Source organism: Dipodomys ordii, unplaced genomic scaffold (genome assembly GCF_000151885.1).
Source record: "Dipodomys ordii isolate 6190 unplaced genomic scaffold, Dord_2.0 Scaffold48, whole genome shotgun sequence".
Classification (NCBI taxonomy): domain Eukaryota; kingdom Metazoa; phylum Chordata; class Mammalia; order Rodentia; family Heteromyidae; genus Dipodomys; species Dipodomys ordii.
The window spans coordinates 8,579,271-8,594,946 of record NW_012267264.1 but is presented as its reverse complement, the minus strand read 5'-3'; the positions used below and the strand labels follow the sequence as shown (position 1 = coordinate 8,594,946).

The 15,676-nt window shown below is 39.0% G+C and overlaps 1 protein-coding gene across 2 annotated transcripts in view; it reads right to left on the bottom strand.

Moving 5' to 3' along the window:
- The window catches only part of Cttnbp2 (cortactin binding protein 2), a 122,474-nt gene that overhangs the window by 26,421 nt on the left and 80,377 nt on the right, over positions 1-15,676 (bottom strand). For both annotated transcript variants that reach the window (XM_013019931.1, XM_013019932.1), the window contains exons 9-12: positions 11,614-11,731; positions 4,750-5,025; positions 3,086-3,181; positions 1,411-1,490 (exon numbers count right to left, since the gene is read on the bottom strand). In XM_013019931.1, the coding sequence (XP_012875385.1) occupies positions 1,411-1,490; positions 3,086-3,181; positions 4,750-5,025; positions 11,614-11,731 (570 nt within the window). The remainder of the gene's footprint in view (positions 1-1,410; positions 1,491-3,085; positions 3,182-4,749; positions 5,026-11,613; positions 11,732-15,676) is intronic.

Genomic DNA, 15,676 nt, shown 5'->3' with positions numbered 1-15,676 from the left:
AAACAGAGGAAATATCAGACTGTGAAGACCACCACCCCTAGAGGGGATACTTTGGAAACTATACAGGCTACCAAGGCTGCTTGTACAAAAGGCCAGTCCAACTTTGAGGTCAACTAGATCAATGGAATGGCTCAGAATAGTTCTTTTCATCAAGAATGAACACAAAAACATCGATTCACTCTTCAACAACTTGTATAAAGAGTCATAGTTCAACTCATTTTTTAAAGCTGTCTAAACAGTCAGCAAAATCAACTGTTCAGTTATGTTATACCATTAGTGCTTTCCTTGTGCACCTTAAGCCTACAGCAACTGAGAAGTCTGGGGAGCAGGAAGAGGCAGGGAGATGGACTGCTCCAGAGTCTCGGGCCCTTCTCTGCTTCATTCTTCTCAGAACCATTTGATCATTTTATAAAGCTCATCCACAAAAGCACAGTATCTCGAGTACCCACATAACTCTTGCTTCTTCACTTACTAAGTGTTTGGCTTTGAGTAAGTCATGTTGCTTCTCTCTACTTTAGTTTCCTCATTAAAAAAAAGTGGATGAAATTAACTACCTCATAGGGATGTTTTGAAAACAAACAAAAACAAGTCACATAAAATGCTTAGCGTAACTACTTGGAGTATAGGAAATATTTATTGCATGCAAAGTGTTCATTGATCCATTTTGCACCTAGAATTTGCTATTTTCTTTTCATAATTATATTATCCTTCTCCCCATTAGTGTGTTAGTAGGGTACATGGTTGTCCAACAAATGGCTGCATTTGTAATGCTCTGGATTTGTCTGATCTGAAATTCTAGTCCAAGGGAGATGAGCAGGATAGACAAATATGTAATATCCCTGGAAGGAGGGGGCTTGCCCTTCAGGCTCTCTTGGCTCAGGCTAGGGACTGGGTGTGGGAAAAAGGACTCCTGACCGAATGATGTAAACTACATCCTGAGAAGAGCAAAGCAGAGAAGGGACTGAGACCCTGGAGCAGTCCACCTCCCTGCCTCTTCCCGTTCCCCAGACCTCTCAGTTGCTGCAGGCTTATAGCATGCAAGAAAATCAAACTTTGTTCTGTGTAAGCTCTAATTACTTTAGTTTTATTAAAATGGAGCTATTTCAACCAATGTCAGTCAGCATATTAAATTATGTAAGTTCACAGTAAGACATCTTGGTACGTACAGATCATCACTTCCTTATTGATGATCATTTATTTGATGTAAGTCCTTGTTAAAGTAGGGCAAGTTGCTCACTCCCAAATCAGTAATTATGTTAGTTGCTGGTCTCTGGGTATAGGCAACAAATTCCTGGAGGAGAACACAATTCTAGCCTTAAATGATGGTAGAGAAGGGGTTGGGAAAAACAATTGTCAGGGCAAGGATGAACAGGGATGGGAGAAGAAGGTCTCATGGCAGTGCCAACTTACCAGCCTGAGGTAGTTCTGCAGCATCTGGAGAGGAATCATGGATGCATATGTCACACTACTAAGGGAGCCTTCTTGGGGACCTAAAAGAAAGAAATTCACAGAAGAAAAGTTGGCTCTTCTTTGTTTAATATCCACAATCAAAGCACAACAGAATCTGAGAGAGAGAGACAGAAGGGGAAAGACCTGGTGGGGGTGCTACCTCCTCCTTTTCCTGGGAACCCTCGGACAGAGGTAGGTTGCCCAAGATCCTCCTCTTCCTGAAGAGTCAGGAAACCAGAAAAAAACAGATAAAAACCTGATGAAATGACCCTGAAACAGACCAACTTGGGGTAAGGAAATCTGTGACCCAACCAAAAGGGCTATAATAAAGGGACCCTTGAGGCTGGGCTTACCAATTACTGGGTGCCTTACTTCTTTCTGTATTCTAACCCATGCCCTTGCAAGTGGACAGTACTTCAAACAGCATAAGGTGGCCCTCCCAGCCAGGAGTCCTGGTTGTCACTTGTACCAACCCACCAGTAGCTAAATGGCTTCCTTCAGTTTCCCAGACATCTTACTCTTATTTTCAAATTAACTTTTCCTCTGCTCCCACTTCTTCTGCCTTATAACTCTTTATTTTATAGAGGGAAAGAATTCAAACCTATGATAAAAGGAAAAAAGTATTTTTTGGTGAATTTCTGTGGACAGTGCTGACATTTGGCCACGAAGCATCAGGGTAGCTTTGCCTCTGTGAAAATACTGCTGTACTTGTACTGTACCCTAGCAATCACAGCTAGGGCCTCCAGATTTCAGCCCCAACTCTGTGGTTGGTGTCTGTAATAGCTGGGTTCAATATCTTATTGTTCGCAAGCCAAAGTTATTATAGGTAATCCAGGTCCTCAGAAAGATTTAGCCCTGGCCACTATTAATATACAAGTCTATGGTCTCCCTTTAGGCCTCCAGCCCACCTCAACCACAGCCATTCCCTCAGTATCACTGAAAATGAAGGAATTTTCTATGTTGGATTCTCTACATTTGTTTTAAAATTGCAGTAAGTACATTTCAAACAGCAAAAGAAAACTTTTAGTTGAGACTAATTTTTTAAGTCCATCCTCAAGTATGGAAAATCCATAAAGTCAGTAGTGCTTCAGAAATCAGGTTATAAAACTAGACATAAATATTCACCTCATTCATAGTGAAACATAAGGCCAGAAAGCCGATCTCAGCCTCAATTTCACATAGAAAATAAAAAAAAACCAGAAAAATGTATCTTATTCAGTTGCTATGAGGACTAAGTGAGTTTCTATGTGTGCAAAGCTATAAATATAAACACAATTTTAAATAGTAAGTGCTTACTGAGTTTTAGCCTGTATCATGACGCTAAACATACACTATACTTGACGGTAACAAAAAACATCTTTTAATAGTGTCTCTCACTCTGCCCTCAACATGTCAGTTTGGCCTTGGGGTTGTTTCTAATGAAGGATGTAAGGAGAATGGAACCCATAAGCAGGGTATCCATCTCTGACAGGTGTCAGAGACATGGCGTCTGCGTTTAGCTCCCTGAAATCAAATGTTTCTGAAGACATCCAGCTACTCCACAAGGGAGTCACATGTGTGTGGCTAGAAGACAAAGACCTGGGGTTTAGGAAGTGGAAAATACTTGGCTCCTCACCTAAGTAAAGAACACCATTACCTGACAGAAGCACGGTGACCTGTTCCACTTTTGCTTTCCTCACAAAGTCCCATGGAGACTGGCTGAAGCTCTGACCAGCTGACCATGGCACATTTCCTAGTTCAAAAAAAGATGAAGTAAAATGTTAGGGACAAATTAAAGCTTGGCTTTTTTGCAAAAACATAAGCTCTTTTTCTGTGAGGACTCTCAGGACTCCACAGTCTGTATCGTTATGGAACCCATAAAGGGTCACACAAAGGTTTAAACTCCCTACAGAAAGTTTTGTTGGAAGTCAAAAGGTTTGAAGTCTCAAAACCATTCCATGATTCTTCGAATGTCTGTTTCATGAAGTCCGAACACTTTGGTACTCAAAGCCTTTATGATCTAATCTCTGTGGCTCTTTCTAGCCAATTTTAGACTCCAGGCAGGAAGGGTATAATCCAGGAGCTAAGAATCATGCACGCATCCTCACAGTTTGTTTGAGACAGCATCTCACTAGATGGGCCAGGCTGGCCTAAAGCTTGTTGTGTATAGTACAGGCTGGCCTGGAACTCATGTGCCTCTTGCCAAAGCTTGGTGCATGTGAGCAGGTAGCAGACTCATCTGAGAACCATGATTTACACTGTGTGAAAAAGAAAACCGTGTATCTGGTAATCATTTATGAATTATTTTTCTAATTTTATTTTTAAAATAACGTAACAGTCCAATAATGATACTCTTAATAATATACCAAAGGCCCATAAAAGTATAGTTACTCTTAAAACTATTGGAGATCTGTGTGTGTGTGTGTGTGTGTGTGTGTGTTAGAGAGCGACAGATAGACAAAGATACAGAGACACAGAGATTGCATAAATAAGCAGACAGGATAAAAGACTTTGTGATAGAAGCTGATAATTCTGCAAGCTTGCCTTTTCCTCATGCTTTTCCTTTCCAACATGGGGCTATTGAAAGTACACAAGCTTTCCTATCAGAAAATGACTTGATTCCTGACTGCTCTGAGCATTAGCTATCTAACTAAGCAAATCCTCTACTATCTAGCTAGCTGTACAATGAAGCTTGGGTAAGGACTGCTCATAAAGCACCCAGCAGCACAGACCAAGCAAAGAAGGTGCCTCATAGATCTTAGTTCTCCTGTCCAAGAGGGAAAACACTTACAGAGCATTTATTTGTTCAGTAGGCGAATCATATCTTCCTAAATTCTGTTCCGTCTGTTTTTACACTAACAAGTAGAAACCAACAGTTTTCACTCTGACCCATCGTATGTGGGAACTCTGGATGCATCTTCATTAAAGCATGTTTTCCAGCTCCACTTCATCAGGACCCTCACCTTGGAGGTAAGGTGAAAATGAACTGCAGGACCCCTGGCTCAGCCTGAAGACAGATTTGGAGCTGTGTTCACAATTTGTGCATTAGCAAGCAGCTGTGTGTGTGGATCGTTTTTTGCGTTTATTGAGAATAGCAAGTGTAATCACAAAGCCTCATCAAAGGCTTTCAGGCTCTTTATTATTTGAGGCATAAAAGCATTTTTATACTAACAGGCTGCATTATGTAATGGCTACATTGTGAGTACTCAGCTGCCACATGTGAGCTTTGAATGTGCTTAATCCATAAACTACGTTATGAAGCCCACAAACAGAAATGAACTCAGACACCAAACACTCTCTTCATTATAGGATGGTGGATACCTAGAGTGATGGATCGTATGCTGCTTGCACCGAGGCCAATGTTGGAGTCAGTGGTGTTATTAAGTGTCACGTCTTCCAGACTCCACCATCCATCAGCAGAGATTGCTTGGAAATGATTTGTCAGAGCTTGACTCACTGCTTTTGAAAAATCATCCCATGATGTCTGTTTGCGGATATTTAAAGCACATACGGTGTTCTCGCATTCCAAGTCATCTGAGCCACCGTTGCCTGGTGGGATCTCACCCACAGAAATCCTTAAGGGTATTTTAAGAGCATCTGTTAAAGAAATAAAAGAAATAGAAGTTTAAAAAGATTTGGTAAGGAAAAATATCCCCCAGCAGAATTATTATATAAACAAATTTGAATATTTTATAAAACAAAGAGTTGACATGGTAGTATATGCCTGTAATCTCAATACTTCAGAGGCTGAAACAGAGTCTGCCCAGGATCCCATGTAATGAGACCCAAACAAATAAATATTTATATGTATATATTTTTCTTTATAAATAACATCAAGTTGAATCTTATAGTGGAGTAAACTTCACTCTCCCAATTTCTTCTCAGTTTCTTTAAGGGCATATTATATGAACTCTTTCTTTCCTTGTATCTTTTAGTCTTTTTAATTTCATTGACTCCTTTCACTAAGTCATTAAAAAGAAACTTCTGAGAAAAGTAGAGCCCTTCCTTAACTAAATTTTCTATATTCTTTTTACGTTTATAGACAATGTCATGAGCAAGTCAGTTCTCACTAATATGGGTCAGTAAGCTCTGAATCCCTCTCAGAGGCTCCACTGTGGCAGCAACACCCCATGTACTTCTAATTCTTGTGAAGTGAATCGTAAGCTTATTAAGAATTTCTTAGTGTTTGGCCACAAATCTTCTATGCCCATTGAACTCATTACTATAATTAGTGAACTTAATAAAATTTCATTACATCAACTTTATAATAAAAATTCAAAACATTATGGCTAGGATAGTCTTAACATAGGATCACAAAGAGCTCAATAGCATAGGACCATATAAAATGATGCTAATCAAAATGAACTCCAAGAAATTGAAACAAGAAGTTTTTTTTTTTTACTGTATTGTTAGCAGTTATTTATTTTCTTTCCTTTTTTGATGCTTTGGTTTATTCCCTGCTGTTACTGTTTTTGATTTCTGTGCCCTTTTGTCTTGTATCTATTTATCTAATTTGGAGAAGGGTAAGAGAATCATAGAAACATTGGGACAAAGGGTGAACTAAGGCAACAGTGATACTCACTAGAAAATATGTTGGAATTTTACTTTGCAACTAGGGAGGGGGATTCCGAGGAGAAAGTGGGAGAAAATGAAGGAGGAGATCACTGGTCAAAAAGAAATGTACTCATTACCTGACTTACGGAACTGGAACCTCTGTGTACATCACCCTTACAATAAAAAAATTTTTTTAAAAAAAGAGTAAAGTCAGGTTTCATCAGTTTATGCATTTAAAAAAATAAAATTTAAGTAAAAACAAGGCCAAAAGTGAAGGGGCTTGAGGGGGTAAAACCCTCCACAAAAAGTACAATAAAAACCTTAGGCTAGAGAGTTTCCCTCATTTGTAATACTTAGAACATGCCCATAAATCTACAAGTAAACCCAATGGATAGTAAAAGACAAATAATTACATTTGGACATTATTAATTAAACAGCACTCTAAACATTCACCCAGTGAGAACAAAGGAGGATCTCCTTAGGAGAAGCTCAATAGCTATGTACATATGGTCCTATAAAAGGATGCTATTGAATTGACTTTACTCTTACTTAAATTAAATTGAGTACTTCATAGACATTCAATGGAGTTGTGAAAATCTCATCTATTATGAGAAAACTATACAAACTTAGAAAAAATAATCTCTGGATACTACTTTTAGCTTGCTTGAAAAGGATGTTTAAATGCTCAAACATTAGAAATTGTGGGCGAGAGGCATTCAAGGTATGTTTTATTCAAAGATATGGAATTTCAGTTAGCAGAAGCACACTAAAAACCTTCTAAAAGTTGGTGAATTACTTTTTATGATTTAATGCTGAAATGAAATGTTTTAAGGTGTGTCCTTTAATAATCCTTTTATAAAATGCCTTTTTCCTTCAGCCAGCTAACTATTGTTCCATGTTTTAACTGTAGGTTCTGTTATCAACAGAATCTGACCTAAGTGACCTCTCTGGATGGTGACAGAGTGCTACTTGATTTTCCACACTTCACTGCTGGCTCTTTCCTTTCATATTTTTTCCTTTTCCCTCTACTTTTTCCAGAGTTTCTAATGGCAGTGGTTTAGAATGATTATTTTCTGTGTTCACTCCCTTAGTGATCCTATCAAGTTCCATGAATTTTAAATATCAGCAACTGAATGCCAATTCTCAGTGTTTTATCCCCAGTTCATCCTCATCTGCACACTTCCTGCTGACTTGGGTCAGATGGCCTCACAAGCCTCTCCAATTCATACACCTAAAAATCCCTAGTCTTGCTGTTCATTAGCAAAGCCTGCTTCAACCTTAACAGCTTTCTCTTTCCCTGGTGATGGTAACCCCAGGCTGCCAGGTGTTGGGAGTTATCCATGATTTCCCTTGCCATTAGGTTTCTCATGTCCATCAGGAAGTTCTACTGGGCCTCAATTCTGCATCTTCAGAACTTGGAGTACTCCTTACTACACCTCATCTGCTACAATCCTAGACTGAGACATTACCTTGAGACATCACATGGAATACTAGTCATGTCCTCGGAGATGGTCCTGATTCTGCCCAGTCTATCCTTGGTCAAACAACTAGTGATTGTTAAAACACACATCACACTAGTCACCATTGTGGCTACTTTAAGTCTTCACAATGATTTATAAATTCCAGGAAGATCAGGTCTCCACCCAATCCTCTTTTCATGTTTGCTTTCCATGTTGAGTTGAACCAAATAATTTTGCCCATCTTGAAGCTCCTTGGACAGCACCTCTGACCTTAATGGCTCTTCCCACTTGATATTCCCACCAAAATATCTAAACATCATCCCTACTCATTTCCTTCAAGTCTGCTTAAATGTTTTACCAGTAAAGCTATCTCAATGACCATTGAAAAATGCAAAGCTACCTTCCCTTACAATATCCCTTAGTTCCTGTCATGGCTCATCTCACCACTTTACAATACCATAATATCGAGATTTCTTACATTTATTGTTCATTTCCTGTTTTGTAGTGTTAGAATAAGAGCTTTGTGATGACAGTCTTAAAAATATCTGATGTATCCCATGTGGCTAAGGTAGTCACTGGCACATTTAGGAAATAAGTAATTATTTGCCCAATAAATACATTCAAGGGTAGGATTCTACAACCGTGTTTTCCACTACCTCTTCACATAATGCATAATTTAAAACAATCAGCCTCTGCTTACAGAGCTGCCAGAAATTTCTCTCCCTGTAACTCACAATTTCCTAATTGTCAAGTAGAAATTACTCTACTTTTTAAATGGGAACCTTAAGTACTTCCTCTCAGAAAGTTTCTACCTTTAGACCTGTTTACATCATTGCTTTCTGACTTTTCTTCCTGCCAAATTCTTCTAGTTGTTCTTTGTGAGTCATTAGTGCATGCTCTCTCTCTCTCTCTCTCTCTCTCTCTCTCTCTTTCTCTCTCTCTCTCTTCTGCCGTTAATAGGTATGTCTAGGCTTGGGCCTTAATATCCCTTTCTGTCACCCTACATTTCACAGTTGGTTAATACCACACTGAGGACTTAACACAACCATGCCCCTCTTCTCCAGGCTTGATCTCAGGCCTGGTTAGTTCAGGTCTTCCTTCTCTCTACTTGATAACAGTCATAATCCCTTCTCCTCTAGGGCATTCTATAGGAAGAAAGCATTTCTTCATTACTGATCTCTCATTTCCTCATGTACTGGACAACACTCAGGACTAAGCCAAAATTTGCCCATAGGGTTGTGTTAAAAGGAAGTCAAAGCCTTATATGACTTGACCCTGGGCTATATTCCACTCACCTTCCTCCTTTTCCCAGCACTGCAGATTGAAAGGTTACACTCTCCAATGCCTCCAGGTCCTTGTTGGCTCACAGGGAAAGACTCTATGGCTCTTAGTCTAGCTTTTCAATCCTCATTTTAATTTTCTCACTTCCTCCTGAACTACCTCATTTAGAGGTACTCATACTAACTATAGGCTTAGAGATATCATTTGGAAATTTTATACAAGATGGTATTATTTATGTATCCTTTTGTAACTTTTCTCTTTCCATGGACACTTCTAGTGTATCTAGTGATTTATAGATCAATATTTAAGTACTTTTTGAGAACTTCAAAGAGTGAACTTTTCTATTTTTTTTAAGATTAGCCATACCCAATGCACAACATATTTCCAGTTAGAATGCTTTCAATTGTCTCCTGTTGCTAACAAGATCCCAGTTAACATCTTTGTATGTCCTGGCACACATGTGCAAGAGCATCTTTGGCTTATAAACTGAGGCAAGGGATAAAAAAAAACATGTGCTGAATAAATGAAGATAGATGGGATTTTTGATACATTCTTTTCATCTGGACTATCTTTGTAGTAAATTTCAGCTTCTACTGTAGGTCTTAGGGAAGTCATATTTTCATCTAAACAATATGCTCCTTTTTTCCTTCTATGAGATTTTCAAACTTGTAAGTCTTAGAGAGACTAACAAATTATCCACACTTCTGCTGCTAAGTGTAAGTAATTATAAACTCCTGGTGACAGACAACAAACTGAGTCAGGAAAGATTAAGTACTTAGCTTGAAATGAAGCAGACTTTAAAGAAGGGTATGGTGTCTAGGTATAAGGACTTTTCCCCAAATCATCCAAATTGTGCAAATGTCTGAGAGAGAAACTATATCTAGGTTCCTCATGTCAGTCTTTTATTTCTTAACGTCTTCTTAATCCTTGCTTTTGGACATATCCATCCTTATCTTCATTGTGTATCACTTCCTTCATTATTGTCTTGATCCAACTTCAGACACATTTTCTCTTATTGATCCCCATTGTATTTTTGCTTAGATTTCTTTAGTTTGTTGACAGACAATATTTACAATACGTAGCCCATGCTGGCCTCAAGTACACTATATACCTTAGATCATGAACACATGATCCTCCTGAACAGGCTCCTGAGTGCTGAGACATGCAAAACTTTTTAATGCTTGGTCTTAGAAGTTAACTTCTCCCTCGCAGAACTGCCTACCTCATTCTAAAACACCATGAAAATCATATGCACTGTCAAGAATCTAACTAGTTCTTCTTCACTTGTCATATACAATGAAAACTGCACACAATGGCACACATTTATAATCCCAGCATTTGTGAAGGTGAAGCAGATGACTGAGAGTTTGAGGAAGCCTGGGCCACACAGCCAGACTTTATTTCAAAATAAAGCAAACAAAGGAAAACAAAAAAAACTCTACTATTCATCAGGAGTGGTGGCTCACTCTTTGGAAATGGTTGACATTTGGAGGATCACAGTTTCAGGATACTCTGGACAAAAACAGTAAGAACCCATCCCAATCAAAATAAGCTAGGCAGGGTGGCACATGACTATTATCTCATTTATGCAGTAAGTGTAATCGGAGGATCACAGTCCAGGCTAACCTGAGATAAAAACACAAGACTTGAAAAATAACAAAAACAAAACAGGGCTGAGCGAAGAGTTCAAGTGGTAGCGCACTTGCAGGCACTAGGCTCTGAGTTCAAACCCAGTACTGCACCAACAACAAGCACTACCACCAACTACAAAAACAAACTAGTAAATCTAATATTAAACGTTATATGCACTTCTATGTCTCATCTATTCAGCTCTCCACTTGTGCTTCTCCAAAGCCAATAGTTTTATGTTCCACATCCAATAAACAAGTTATCAATAATTACTCTTTTTAAATGTTTACTATCAAAAAGTATACTTTTACTATATTATAGCAAAGCTGTTTTCAGATTAATAGAAAACTGGATACACTATTAGGTTAATTTCAGTCTACGAAAATAAAAAGCTAAAAGATGATGAGAAATCTCTCACTACTATTAGTATCATAGAGAAATGCTATTTAGTAAGGACTGCTTCTGATGAATGAAGATTCCAATGAATAGAGATCCGAAAGTTTAAAGCCTTAAAAGCTGGGTTCTATTGATAATGAAAGCAATTTTATAGTCAAAATTTTAGATGTAAAGAGAATTTCTATGACTCACATCTTTCCATTAATGTATTATTATACACACAGAATACAAATCAATGTATAAAATTGTAGGTTAAAACATTATTTAACTTTAAAAATTCTGCATATGTTAATGCTGGATTACTGAACTAGGTGGTGAAACAGCTGAATTGGGTGATAATCAATTTAAGTGACAACATTTTGTATCATTTAGCAATCCATATTCATAAACCCACAAGTAAATCTTTCATAAAATGTGCTGAAGAGGATACCCTCTAATGTTGGAAGGGACTCAAAAGTTCATCAATTATCTACAGAAAGAAGTAGGCAACCCACTTGCTTGGTTCATATGATCAGTGGATACAGAATTCACAGCAGGGATTTCTCACCTGGCAGTCTAATACCTTGAAAGACCATCTAAGCAAGAAGAAAAGGCAATCATTCTTTAGACTGCTCTCCTAGGTCAGTCAGTACACACAAAAAAAAATGACCTAGCAGTATTTGAATGCTAATAGTTCTGTTAAGTCATTTTACATGGAAAAAAAGAATTACAATGTTTGGGTTTTTTTGTTTGCAGCAGCAGCAGCTAAAACTTAAAAGAAGTTAAGAGGTAAAGAAAATTGTAGTTGCGTGAATATTTTTCCTAGTGTCCCAGGGATCCCACTGGGTAGAAAAAGGATGAAGAAAAAGCTTTGAATGTCTCTCACTCAAATTCTCCAGCAGATGCTTGCAGTCATCAGTGGCAACATCATGCACAGTCCGGTTGCACTTGTCTCGCTTTTCAGGCTCCAGACCTCCATGCCTACACAAGATTTCTAGGCAGTTCTGTAATGACAAAAAGCAATATTATACATTATTACCCAAGTGAGTCAGACAGCAAGCATCCAGTCAACTGCCTGTGACAACACAATCAAGAAATCACAGCTTGGTGGTGCATGCCTATAACTCCAGCATTTGTAAGGGTGGAGGCAGGAGGATTAAGAGTTTGAGACTTGCCTGGGCTATATACCAAGACTTATCTCCAAAAATAGACTTGTGATGTAGCTCAGTGACATAGTTCTTGCCTAATAAGAAGGAAGGAAAGGCAAGGGGAGGGCAGAGGAGGGGAGGAGGGAAGGGAAAGGACGAAAGGAAGAAAGAAGGAAGGCAGAAAGGCAGAAAGGCAGGAAAGAAGGAAGGAATTCACAGATGGAAATCTTACTTCAATTCTAGCAATTATGATATAAAAATTGAGCTCTGATTTATTAAAGTAAAATCCAGCTGCTTCATTATCTAGCTGTAATTATTTCTCTGGTGCTGGGGATGGAACCCCAGGCTTTCTGTGCTCACACTAGACAAGCACTCTACCATGGAGCTTCAGGTCTAGCCCAGAGAATGCTTCATTTCACTGAGTCAGTGCTCTCACAGAAGACTCTTAGGTTTCAAATAATAAATGATTAGCTTGTTACTCAATCAGCTGACACGTGAAATTAAGAATGAATAGGTGAAAAATGAAGGAGGGGGTAACAATGCTCAATAGGAAATGTACTCCTTACCTTACTCATGTAACTGTAATCCCTCTGTACAGTATCTCTAAAATAAATTTTTTTAAAGAATGAATTGACTTCAGCAGAGAGTGGTAATGTGGTGCTTATAAAACAGCAAGACTTCTGGTACATGTAACTGGATGCTCCATGCTGATTTCTCGACTGCCATTGGCTTTTCTGATAAGGTTAGTGCAGGGTGCTCAACTACAACAGTTCTGCCCCAAGTCCTCCTAAGCACATTTGTATTCAAGATCTTATGCTGCTCTTTTTTTAAAATATGAAAAATATGAACATCATGTCAACTGAGAGTATATGTGAAAAATACATGTCTAGTAGATACTGAAGCTATGCTTCTTTCTGATTTTAATATTTTCTTCTACCAGAATGCTTGAAGTAATTATTCCAAACAAGTCAGAAACTGTGAACTCAAAGACCATAGTCTGCCTTAACTTTCCAAATGAAAAATAAGAGAAATATATGTATGTATGTGTGAACATATGCATACTTTTAAAATAATTTAATAGCAGAATGTCACATCAGGATATTGACTTTGGAACTCTGTTATATCAACAAGAAGAAAAACATGAGCAGACCATAATCAATTAAAAGGAACAAAGAACCAATGTCTTTTCCAGCACACACATGCATACACACACACATGTGCACACCCACACGTACACACATTTCTGACAATAGAAATTAAACTAAGCAGTTGGTAAAGCCTTCTACAATCTTGCTGTAGATTTTCTCTATAGTATAACAATTTACTAAGATCAAAATCACCATCAGTACTTAGAAAACAGTATTACTAGCCAGTTTACTGAATAAGTATTACAACACATAAATATTGACAATCTCAAAATAATCTTAATTGATGTTACTTCAAATGAAAAAACAAGTGACAAAATGCAACAGTCTGTACAGTTTCTGAATTAAGACTAATTTTAACCTTCAGTAATAATCTTTATTATACTCAAATAGGGAAATTAGCAATAATATAGGCAGTGACTTTGTCTTGAAATAAATGTGAAATGTCATGTCTATGAGGAGAATGAATATGCAAGTATTGCTACAAGGGCAAATTCTATAGTGCTGTGCTGGCTCATTGGAGGACTCAAAGCTGGTGAAAACTGGCCTCACTGCTACTCAACACAACGATAGCAACCATTTTGAGTACTTGTGATATTCCAGGCACAGTTCTGACACATTGCAAGAACAGTTATATACTGTATGACAAAGAAATGGTTAGGTGATTTCCTATTGTAGACCACCATAGAATGTTCTAGAAACTAAGATGCCTACAATGCCACTAGGCCACACAATCTTATGGCACCCTCAAGGTCCCATAAGGTCCACTAGTACTAGTGACTGAAATGTTGTATAGTGCATAACTGACTCAATGACTATTTAGATCTCATTACAAGCCCATGAGTAACATACTTAAGCACCTTTTCACGATCATGCTCCAGAAGACAAGAATATTTCTGAATAGGCTTCTCCTCTTAAAGCTTCTACCACCTCCCAGTTGTGCCATGGATGGGAGGCTTGGGGAGTATTTATCTAAGTAACAAAAGGGGGCTATAGATGTGACAACAGTAGTTTTTTACTTTGTGGTGGACTCAGAGGAAAGATGAAGAAAGGCATCTCTTTCCTGGTGGGTGGGATTGATGACACATGCTGTTGTATTTATCATGGGGACCTGAGCAGGGGGGTCCTAACCAAGAATCGGAATGGATGAATTTACTTAGGGTATAATAAAGACTTAAGAAATAGCTTCATTTTTCACCACATGCCATTTTCCAGAACTTAGGTTCACGGCCAGTAACTTGCAGTAGAGGCTGTAGAACAGTCTTTCTGTTGGCAAACCATGGGTCCAGAGAAGAGATATATGGCTTTATTATTTAGAGAAAGGGCAAAAGAGAAATTGAGGGATAAGCAGCCTCTGCCATGGTCTTTTAAGGAGGGTGCCAGAGTCAAGGTGATTAAGTAGAAACATGAAGTACAAAGATCTAGAAAGAAAATCAAAGTGAAGCAGGAACCAAGCCAAGAGCCTGAAACTGGACAGAGACAAAAAAGTAAAATCTGTTTGTAATTGCAGAGATAAAGCTCAGCTAAGTGCTGAGAACAATGCTGGGGTGAGAGTGTAACTGCTGCTTTACAGCCATTAAGACAAGATCTAAAGACAGAAGCCAGACAGCAGATAAAGGCTGAGTGGCTGAAGATGAAGTGGGCTGGAATTAGGTGGGAGGTACAGCAGTTGGAGCTCTTCTGCAGGCCCGAGGAGACATCTGAATAGGAAAGTACCTTGATTGGCTCTGCTCTAAAAGCCCATCGGTGCACATAGAAAGGAGGAGAGAAATGGGAAGGAGACTAACCAGGAAGGAACTGCAATGGTACCCTTCATCCATTGTGCAAACAGTGGACTAGAGACTGTGGGGAGCAGGATACACAAGATGGAAGAAGCACATAAAAAATCACAATCACATACAAGCTCTCTAAGCAAAGTGTGGTGACATGAACACCTAACCTGTGACCAAGGTTGCAGCTGAGATGCTTTCCAGGCACAGAAGAGTTGGGACAGAGGGAGAGACTATTTATGGTAATAAAAACAGCAGATACAAAGCCAGGGAGAGGGGAGAGAGCACAGTGCATCTGCACAGGGGCCACTCATACCCAATTCAGCATTCTACATGCTAGCAAAGGTGAAGAGAGCACGTACACCAGTGGAGGTAGACTGAGGCACCCGTAGTGGTTGGATTATCATAAGGGTCTATGCCTTAGCCTGAGAGTGAAAAGAGTGTTAGGAAGATGGAGGGTGGGTAAGTTATAGCACCACATTCACTTAGTAGAAAGGCACCTTTCACAACATCTTCAGGAGACTGAAGATGGACAGATGGTGGCAGGACCCAGAATGCATCCAGATGGCATAAAGTGAGGATATCCAAGGCAGTGCTGTGAATTGATGCAGGGGACAGCATGTGAAGCGTTCACTTAAGAAGGCAAAAAATTAGCCAAGTGCCAGTGGCTCACACCTATAATCCTAGCTACTTAGGAGGCTGAGATCTGAGAATCGCAGTTCAAAGCCAGCCCAGGCAGGAAAGTCCATGAGACTCTTATCTCCAATAAACCATCAGGAAACTAGAAGTAGCACTGTGGCTCAAGTGGTGGAATGCTAGTCTTGAGCTGAAGAACTGAGGGACAGCGCCCAGGCCCAGAGTTCAAGCCCACAACCGACACACACACA